Below are 10,610 nucleotides of genomic sequence, written 5' to 3' on the forward strand. Positions count from 1 at the left end.
AAAGAGAGGTAAATTTTATAACACTTTTATTCTTGAAGGAAAAAGGTAAAGACCTTCTAGTAGTACAGATATATGTTGATGACATAATATTTGGAGCAACTACTGATAAACTAAGTAAGGAATTTGCTAAACTAATTGGGGAGTGAATTTGAAATGAGTATGATGGGTGAGCATAATTTCTTTTAGGCTTAAAAATGAACAAAAACTCAAATCAACTAGATCCATCAACAGAAATATGTGAAGAGTGAGTGTTAAAAGGTTTTAAAATGGAATAATCAAAAGAAATCGATACTCCTATAGCCACAACCACAAAATTAGATAGAGATGAACCTGGTTCATCTGTTGATCAGAAGTTTTATAGGGGAATGATTGGTTCTCTTTTGTATCTTACTGTTAGCGGACCTGACATTATTTTCAGTGTAGGTCTTCGTGCTCGATTTCAGGCAAATCCAAAGGAGTCCCACTTGACTGTTGTCAAGAGAATATTGAGATACTTGAAAGACACCACTAACCTTTTTCTTTGGTATCCAAAAGGTAGTAATGTTAACCTAGTGGGATATGCTGACGCTATGCAGGTTTCCTTGTGGATAAGGAGAGCACCTCAGGTATGACACACTTCCTTGGTTCATGTCTTGTGTCATGGGCTACCAAAAAGCAAAATTCGGTGGCCTTATCTACTGCTGAAGCTGAGTATGTTGCTGTTGCTTCATGTTGTGCTCAATTGCTGTGGATCAAACATCAATTATTGGACTTTGGAATTGATGTTGGTTGCTTGCATACCTATATTTTATGATAACACTAGTGCCTTCAGTATGACAAAGAACCCGGTTCATCATAAGAGAACTAAGCACATAGATGATAGGAATCATTTTTTGAGGGACAACTATGAGAAATGCTTGATCACTATAGAGTTTTGTGCTACTGATAAGCAAATTGCTGACATCTTCACAAAAGCCTTAATTAGAGATCACTTTGAGAGGAACATGTTGGAATTAGGGATGATTAGATCAACTAAAAGGACCAGTTCAATGTTAAACAAAAAAAAGAAAACAATGAAAAAAACTGAATTTTTTTTTTTGGTTAGAAAATCTGTAAAATGTGTATATAATTAGACTAATTTTTGCTTAGTCTCATACTTTTAAAGTATACTCTTGTTTCATGTGTTAAAATGATTCATTAATCTCTAATGTTATTTTCTCTATTTTGGCAAAATTTTAGACTTACACAAGAGACTTATCAGTGAAGAACTTGGTTCATCAAGATAACAAGGTATGTTTTCTACACTCTGCATAATTTGAAATAATGATATTTGAATCCTGAGCAGAGTCCTACCTAAGTCCAAATTTCTCTTAAACATATCCAATAAATTTGAACCAGTTCTGTTCAAAAGAGTCCTAACCAAATTAAATCACCTAGATCCTAGGGAAGACTCTACCGTCTATTCAAACTGAAATTTCAGTTCGATTAGACTTCTAAATGACTGATGAAGCCTGCCGTTACCCATTAATTATCCCTCCTTTTAAATTGATTATCATCATCTCTCCCTTTTCTTCGTTATTCTTAGACCGTCGAAATTTGTCTCCATCTTCTCTCATCTTCTAAAATTCAATCTAACTTTCTTCTTCCTTTCAAGAACCAAGCACAAAATGACTAACCCCTCTGATAACCCTGGTATTCCCCCACCAAACTCCTCATCTTCAACCACTTCTCAGCCTAAGAAAAGAAGAATTAAGATGCTTGCGCGCAAGAAAGTTGGAAGGAATTATCAAAGAAATTGAACGCACAATTAACATCTAGCCAAGCCCAATAACCCTAGAACTCTGACGACTCCTTCAAGTTTGCTACTGAGGGGGAACAAAACTGGGTCTTCTGATAATGAACAGGTAAATTCTGGAACAAATACTACTAATGAGGTTATTCTTTGGTAGTTAAAAATCTGGAAAATAGGTTTACTTTGGTTGGATCTGTGGTGGGTGTAGAAACTTCGGAGTCCAGGAAGAGAGGTGGTAAAAATAAAGAGGAAAAAGAAAAAGAGAGTGAGGGTGTTCGAAGTGAAGAAATGAGAATGGGGAAAAGAGTGGTTGATTCTTCACCCACTTCTGATAAAGGTAAAATGGCTATTTGTGGAGCAGGATCAGATAACATAGAGGAAAGTGTCAAGAAAACAGGGGGAAGTGGGTATGGCGAAGCCGCTGAAGGGCTGGTTAATCTTGGGCAAAAAGAAGATGAACCTGGTTCATCAGTTGAAGAAACCCTCGCAGACCTTTTGAAGAAAGTAGGTGACAACTACAACCCTAAGAAGAAGAGAACTTCCATGACTAAGAGCCCTGGCACTGCTAGGACTAACAAAAAAAGAAAGGTTGCTCCTTCTGACACTATTGAAATTCCTCCCATAAGAGGAAGAGCCACAAGAAGTCAACTGAAGCAAAATGAGGAAGTGATACAGAAAGCATTAGAAGAAAGCAAAAAGAAACGAATGGACAAAGGGAAGAAGAAAGTGGGAGAGCCTGTTGAGGCTGTTGATGTGGATGAGATGGATCTGGTCCATCAAGATGAAGATGAAAATGCTGAAGTGGAGGTTCAGACTCCCAAGCCCAAGAAAGCCAAGACTTCCACTAAGAAGTCTACTCCTATGTCAAAGTTTGCTGAACCATCCACCCGGGCAAAAAAGGACCAAGTCTGCAGTGAAACCCAAACAAGTAAAAATTGCTGAAGAACATGAATGGAGTGGAGAAGAGGAAGATGAATCAGACAGTGAAAAGAACAAGATGGCCAAGTTTGGCAAAAGAACTATTCAGAAGGGCAGACTCCTCAAGGATTTGGGGGAGGAAATGATGGTACTGTTGTGGGAAAAATTAGAAGTGTAAGGCTGGAAGGACATGGTCCTTCAGATGGATGACAGTTTGGCTAGGGATGAAATGGTTGAGTTTATGGCAAATGCTGCAGTGCAGGATGGAAGGGTTACCAGCTTGGTGAAAGGGGTGCAAATCTCTTTTGATATGAAGGAGTTGGGTAAAATTCTAGGTATACCTGCTGAGGGGTATAATGACTACACAAAGCTTAAGTAGCCAAGCCTAGAAAACCTTCCTACTGCTCTTGCCATTACCAGAACGTTCAGTAACAACGAGGAGGAATTGGAGCCCAAGGCTGTTTACAAGAGTGAGATGAAGCCATCCCACAAAGTGTTGTTCGAATTTGTCATCAAATGAGTTCTGCCAAGGCAGGAAAGGAGGCACATTGCAAACTTTATGTATTTGTTTCTCATGGAGTGTTTAGACAGTGGGAGGCAGATAAATTGGCCTGGTTTTATAAATCCAACTTCTTGATTAGGGTTATCAATGGCACCAAGTCGCATGCCATTCCCTATGGCTTCATTCTCACAGCTGTGATTGCACATTTTAAGGTGCCTTTGAAGAAGTGGGAGGTGGTTACAAGCAAAGATCACTTTGGGGGGAAAACTGTGATTGCTTGTGACTATGAGGTTCTTGCCACTTCTAATGAACCTGGTTCATCCAAGAAGGTACCAGTCAATAGCAAGGTCAGATCCTTGGTGCAGGAAAGTGAGGCAAAAGAGGCTGAGATAGCAAGGCTGAAGACAAGGTTGGCTGAGGCAGAATCTGAGAGAGATGCTCTAAGAAGTGAACTTGCAAGGGAAAAGGAGAAGAATGATGGAATTCTTCCAGACATGCTGAAACTTCTCCAAGCCAATAACCCAGCATCTAGTTCTTCCAAGCCTTAACTTCCTAGCCTAGTTAGTTCCTTCAATGACCCAGTTTGAGATATTTTATGTTTGCTCATGTTTTCAGTATTTTTATATCCTTTTATGCTTTGTGGAAGAATCATATCACCTATCAATGAAATCAATGAAATCTGCTGGTTTTTGCTCTAACTGTTTGTTTATATTTCTTTGATGGTTGAAATTCTTAGCTTGATCGATGATGATTAATCCATGATTGCATTTGGGATAGCCCTAGTGTCCATGAGTAAGTTTTAAAATCTGGGTATTGCATATTTTTTATGCAACTTTTCGATGATGCCAAAAGGGGAAAAAAGGTAGTGTGCTTTAAACAAGTGATGCTTATAACCTAATGAACCTGGTCCTTGATGATAAGTGATAAAAAGAAAAAATATTTCTAACACTGTGTTGATGTTGAGCTAAGTTGAAACATGGCCTAAGCTTATGAAAAGCAGAGAGTTTGTCATCATAAAAAATGGGGAATTTGTTGGACCAAGTGAAGGTTAGTTTTGAAGATTGACAAAGGAAGCTTAGGCATGAACTAGGTCCATTCCTTTTGGTGCATAGAAACGGGCAAACTGGACCATGTGAGATGTACGTGAAGGAGATAAGCTTAACTTGGTATATTTAATATCTCTTGATCGAAAAGGTTGCATAATTGATAAGGAGAAGGACTCCTTACTCAAAGAGAACACTGTCCAAGATAGGGAAGGAGTTAGAAGTTGAGATCAACTAGAACTCTTCCACCAAGGAAGAGTAGCATTAGAACTCTAGTTATTTCTTCATCTACTAACTCTATAAATTGCAGGATGTTCTCACATTACAGGTGACGCACAAACGCTGAAGTTAAACATGAATTGAGAGCAAAATAACAAGGCTTTTTGCAAGCAGTTCGTGTGTGATTCAAGTGTGCAAACCTGAAGCTACGCGAACCAGATAGAAGAACCAGTTCCAAGTGTCTGTCTTTTATTCTAGTTCAATTGTAGTAGGTGTTTTCATATTGTACCTTTTAGCTTTATCTAGAGGCAATTGTAATAAGTACTCAGAGTATTCATGTTAGAATTAACTTGAGGTTGTCGCAACAGTTAGAGGCTGTTTGCCACAACGACATTAGAGTTAATCCTAGGTTTACAAAAGTATTTTGTATATGAAGTTTTTGGCTCGGTGATTTAGTGGAGAGTTTGGGAAAATCCTACTGAGAAGTAGGTCGTGAATTTTTCACCTTTTGAGCTAGGTGTTTTTCACGTAAAATACTTGTGTTATTTACTTTCCGCATTTACTATTTCTACAATAGTAGGTTAAGGAACACCTAGAAGAACCTGGTCCTTCTATAATCAGTTTAAGCGAAAAATTGGACACCACACAAATCACCCCCTTCTTGTGTGGTATTGAAGTATAAAACATCAGTCTTCTTCTAATTCTTCTTCTTAATAATCAGACTAGAAAGAGTATAAAAAAGAAGAAGAAATTAATTAAGTACTTCATGATATAAAAAATAGAAGAAGTTAAAGAATGACTATATATGATTATGTTTTGGTATGAGAGAGTTGATCAGTAGCATTAGCAAGATGCCTCATAACATCAACTTGCACTCTTAGTGAAAGGATATAATCTAAAGTTTCTTTGATCAAAGACATATCATCCATGTATTCTCCTCCAGGGACAAGTGTTTTAAGAACTTGTGTTCTCTTCTTCACTAATCTCCTTGCTATACAACGAGCTAACCCAATTCGAGGCGCCATTTTTTTAGTTTTTCTTGATATGCTGCAGCTTTTTTTGAGGATAATCTTGCTTCTGAAGCTCTTGTGTGACATAGCCAGCCTCATTATTGCAGCTTTTTTTATTCTTTCAGAGTACTCGTCGCCCAGGATATGGGCAACAATGAACTTGTTATTGACATCTTTTGAAGCATAATTGGCGATAAGGGCATGACCCCAATATGTTGTTTTTGAGTTTCTAGTGGAAGCCATGGCCACGTCTGCTGATAGCTTTATAACTTTCTTTCTCTCCATTATGCTCATTTCTTTCTTTGTACCATTGTATGCTTTAAGTCCTTGTATCCATTTCTTGAGAAATTCTTGCTTGACTGAACTAGGATTCCGCATTCTATGAAAAAATCAAAATAAAAATATAAGAATGATGTGTATTATATTCATGCAACTGGTTAAACTTAGAAATCCAAGAAAGAAAAATCGACTATAGAGTTATTGACATATTAACCACAAAAAGAGAACCATAATTGGTTTTTTGGGTCGACGATTGATAATGTGTTAGGACTAGAATAGACAAACATAGGTGTGAATATCTACATGTTAAGAACATGCAAAATTGGTTAACCTTGACTAACTACTCCCCTTCATTCACTTTTATTTGTCATGTTTTGCTTTTCGAGAGTCAAACTACATAAACTTTGGCTAACGTATTATTTTTTTACCATATTGATATGAAACGAATTACAAATTATAGTACTTTTAGTATAGCTTTCGATTTTCGAATATCTAAATATTAATTTTAAAATATTAAAAAAATCTAATCCAATTTAGCTTCAAAGATTAGTCAAATTGACTCTCGAGAAGTGAAACAAGACAAGTAAATGTAAACGAAGGGAGTAACATCTTTATATTAAGCGCGAAAACGTAGTAAGTGAAATACCTTAGCGAACCTTCTTCTATAATAAGCAACAGAAGATAATTACTTCGAAGGTTTCAAATAAAGAATTTAAGTAGCAGAGGATGTTGTTTTCTAAGATCCAAGAAATCTGTTGCAGCAGGAGAAGAACAACAGAGAGAAGAAATGAGGAGGAGAAGAGAAGTGAAAAGTAGCCATTAATTTATTTGCTCAAAGGGAAGTGAGGATGGTGGGCCAATGAGTGAAGGACACAGCACATGCAGGCACATGGAAGCCTTTGTCCCACCTAAAACCCTAAATGAGAGGAATTTTTTTTTTATTTTTGAAAAAAAGGTCCCCTTAGTGTCATGCAAACCTGACATTTGTCACTTATTATGGCTACAAAAGTAACACTAACACAAATCCCACCTAATTATTTTGCTCCCATGACTAACATTTTCATTCTTGACTAGAAAACAGCATTAACACTTATTTTGCTCCTTGACTAATTTTACGCTTCCAAGGCCAGGAAATAGAGCAAAAAAGGAAAACGAAGATTAGGAAAAAACAAAATAAAAATTTACTTACTAATCCTCAAGAAATAAATTTAATATCAAATTTTTCCTTATCAATTTCTAATTTAATTTAATTTTTTCAAAATTTTCCCCCTAGTTTGAAGAAGTAATGGACTTTATGACTTAGTACGTACTTATGAGGGAGATTAATTAATATCACGAACTTGATTACAAAGAAGCATATGCAAATTTAGTTATTCCTAAATGTTTGATACAAATGTTTGACTGGTGGGGGAAATAGGTGATTAATTTAAGACTAATTAGTCAAAGAGCCTTAAATGGGGCTTTGGAATTTATACTACATTGAAATATTTATAATATTTCGGGTAAAGATTACCCAAAGGATAGTGACTAAGAAAAGGAAGAATCACTCACATGGTCTCCACATGGGGGTTTATGAGAATGTGAAGGCTTTTCGTCCAAGTACAAAATCTTCCTAAAATTAATACTTTAGAAAGATTTGGTCATGAAAATATTTGTGAAAGATGCAAAGTTTGCTCATTCATATTGGTTGTTAGATGCACTCCTAGACATTTTTATAAGGAGATCATGTCTTGCATCTACCTCCAGATGCATCAATCTATAGGTGTAAAACCATGATAAATAATAACATTCATAACACACATTGATAAGAAATATGATTTGGTCGTATGCAATATAATTTATCCAACTAAGAGTTGATGTCGGACCAACTAGTATTATAAAGCCAAATCTGAAGGTATGTCTCTGAAATTATTCTCTTAATTTTTATTTTTTTACCAATATTTACGTGAAGATGAATGTAAATACAGACGGTGACAGTCATATAATCGATCGAACTTGTTGGAAATTAAGATTGTACCTATACAGATGATAAATATTTAACCCATTTATGAATTATTTGTGGGATTCTTGATTGAGTCAAGGTGTCAACATGGAAATCAGAAATCTTAATCTCAATCCACATGCAGCTCCAAAGATATTGGCTTCTGGGGTCCAACCAAACTATTAGGTTTCCCATAATAAGTGTCCTCTCCCCTAGATTTACGGCTATCGTCACACACCTGCCTTGATTTTCTCCACATATCGGCTTAGCAAATTGTTTGATTTGCGCGTCAAAACCCATTTTAAATCTTGCCCTTCTACCATGAGAACATAATCCTGGTAGTTACAATTGAACAGAAAAAACAAATAAAAGCATTATTTTCCGATCCAAAATGATGGTACTATGTACTCCCTCCGTTCACTTTAACTTGTTCACTATTGACTTTGCACAATTTTTAATAAATAATAAATAAGTACATAATTTACCATGATACTCATATTAATTGGTGTATATATAGTCTTAATGGATTTGAAAAATGATTTGGAATGAGTAATTAATGCTAAGGGTAAAACAGAAAAAAAAAATTATTTTTCTCTTAATATGCGAAAAGTAACAAGTAAAAATGAAAATTTATTTTGAAATACTTGACAAGTAAAAGTGAACGAAAGGAGTAATTAAGAAAGCATCGACCAGGGGATACTCCAAACTGTTGGGCACATGCCCATGTTGTCCAGCCAAAGGCCCAATGACCTAATCCTATTCTCTTTTGGTTTCCATTCCTATTTGGAATTGGATTCGGTTTATTCCTATTTTGAGTGAGTTTTGGCTTTAAGAGAAAGCACCACTCATGATCTATAAATAGGACAACCTTAGAGAATTATTCTAGGCTCATTGATACAAGTCTTTGAAAGACTTAAGCACATAAGAGTGGTTTAGAGAGAGCTTTCATCAAGAGAGAAGAGAGAAGAGAGAAGAGAGAAGAGAGAAGAGAGAAGAAAAGTATTTGTTTTGCTGCAGATTTTTTTCCAACCAGCCAACTTCAAATCACGTTTTCCGATTCGTTAACCATTGGATCGGGCTGAAATTTTGACTGAGCGTTCGTAACATCTTGGTCTTGTATTTGAACGGTGGAGATCGGATTTAGAGGCTGGTAGCATCTGATTTCGAGCCTCGAACAACAGCTTCGTTTTTGTGGATTATACTCTTTCTTCAATTGATTAGTTGTTGCTCTTGTTGCTATTGTTGTTCCGTATTTGGCCCTTGTTGTATAGCCAATTTGGAGAACTTTTGTAACCCTCTTATTGTTATAGTGGAGCTTTTTGGATCTTTGTGATCCCGTGGTTTTTACCTTCGATTTGAAGGGTTTTCCACGTTAAAATTTGGTGTTCTTTATCTTCTTTATTTTCGGGTTTGCCTCTTCCTCAACATAACACAAACATGTATCGAGTTTAATGTTGTATGGCCACACTTGGGACCATTCTTCCAACCTCCGTGTTTAGCTCCAGCTGGTCAATTTCACTGTCCCTGCTACAAACAATTAGGGAAAATGATAGAATGCATACCAAATAAAGAAAGCCACATGCTGGAGATTTTGTTTCTTTTCATGACTTGTAGGATTAAAATTTATACTAATAAAACTAATTGAGTCAGTCCTAAATTAATAGTTGGTCCAATCTCGAGAGATAGCCTTGTAAGAAATATTGCTCAGTGATAATAGGTGAATTTGACTATAATCACACCGTAAATAATCACCTTCTTGTATAGTTTTAATGCTAAAAGTGATGACAAAATGCTCTTATTAGTGCTTTTCATGATTTGTAGGTGATACATGTATAAGGAAGGCTAAGGAGCAGTTTTGGAGTTACAAGTGATGAAAAAGAGGCCAACTGTGAAATTTCCCAAGTGAACCAGGCAAAACAGGCCGAAGAATTCAGAATACTGGATCCACCGCGGTTCCACCGCGACCGCGGCAGAACCGCGGTGGGAAGCAGCTGCAGAAATTGTGAGAATCCGCGAGGGTGTTTGGCCGCGGTTCTACCGCGACCGTGGCAGAACCGCGGCAGGCGCAGAAACTTCAGGGACCAAAGTGTCAATTACGGGATTTTTAGACCTAAACCCTATTTAAAACATTAGACTTCGCCCAAGAGAGGCATGTATTGATTTTTAAGGTTTCTTAGCAAGGAAAACCATTGTGAGAGAATACTCTAAACATCTTTCTTCTTTTCTTTTGATTTTTATGATGAATTCAATCTTAGTTTATTTTTCCATAGCCATGAGTAGCTAAATTCCTTGTCTAAGGCGTTGATGGAACCTATTGGGTGATGAACTTCTTGTTTATGTGAATACAAATTGCTAGTTTAATCTCTATTTGTTCAACTTCGTGTCGTTGTAGTTAATTGACAGGTTCATCAATTAGCTGTGCCTATTAGTGTGCATAACTTGGAAAAGAGTGCATATTTAGGGTATTGTTGAACAACACCAATCCTAGATTATTAGAGGAATCTATAATTGTGGGTTTACAGGCGGGATTGGGGATAACGAAGCCTTGGGTGTAATCTAAAGTGAATTGTGCTAAATAAAGGAAGCTAGTGTATCTCGGGAGAGTGCAATAGTAGATTACTGTGATTACTCGGGAGAGATTTGCGGTAAGATTAGCGTTCATGATTGATAGAGATGTGTGGGTAAATCTGTATGAGCATAAACAGAAGGGATTCCATCAATAGGGGAAATCATTGCCTTAGCTTTCCCTCATAATTGTTTACAACCTTATTACTTTAGTTACAGCCACTTAGTTATTTGCAAGCTAGTTGTTAAAGGAAACTCAACTGAGAATTTGAATATTTGAGAAGCTGGTTCTGAAGACTTAGTGGGTCTGAAGATAGTGGTT

At 36.6% G+C, this 10,610-nt stretch overlaps 2 protein-coding genes across 2 annotated transcripts; one reads left to right on the top strand and one right to left on the bottom strand.

Annotated features, from left to right (window-relative positions):
- LOC109225969 lies at positions 2,066-2,713 on the top strand. Its single transcript, XM_019390776.1, has one exon. The coding sequence runs from the start codon at positions 2,066-2,068 to the stop codon at positions 2,711-2,713; it is 648 nt and encodes a 215-aa protein (XP_019246321.1).
- LOC109226284 (transcription factor IBH1) lies at positions 5,186-6,528 on the bottom strand. The gene is made up of 2 exons (XM_019391073.1): positions 6,389-6,528; positions 5,186-5,842 (listed from the first exon to the last, which is right to left on the bottom strand). The coding sequence occupies exon 2, from the start codon at positions 5,839-5,841 to the stop codon at positions 5,263-5,265; it is 579 nt and encodes a 192-aa protein (XP_019246618.1). The 5' UTR covers position 5,842; positions 6,389-6,528; the 3' UTR covers positions 5,186-5,262.

The sequence above is a fragment of the Nicotiana attenuata genome, chromosome 5, assembly GCF_001879085.1.
Source record: "Nicotiana attenuata strain UT chromosome 5, NIATTr2, whole genome shotgun sequence".
NCBI classification, from domain to species: Eukaryota; Viridiplantae; Streptophyta; class Magnoliopsida; order Solanales; family Solanaceae; genus Nicotiana; species Nicotiana attenuata.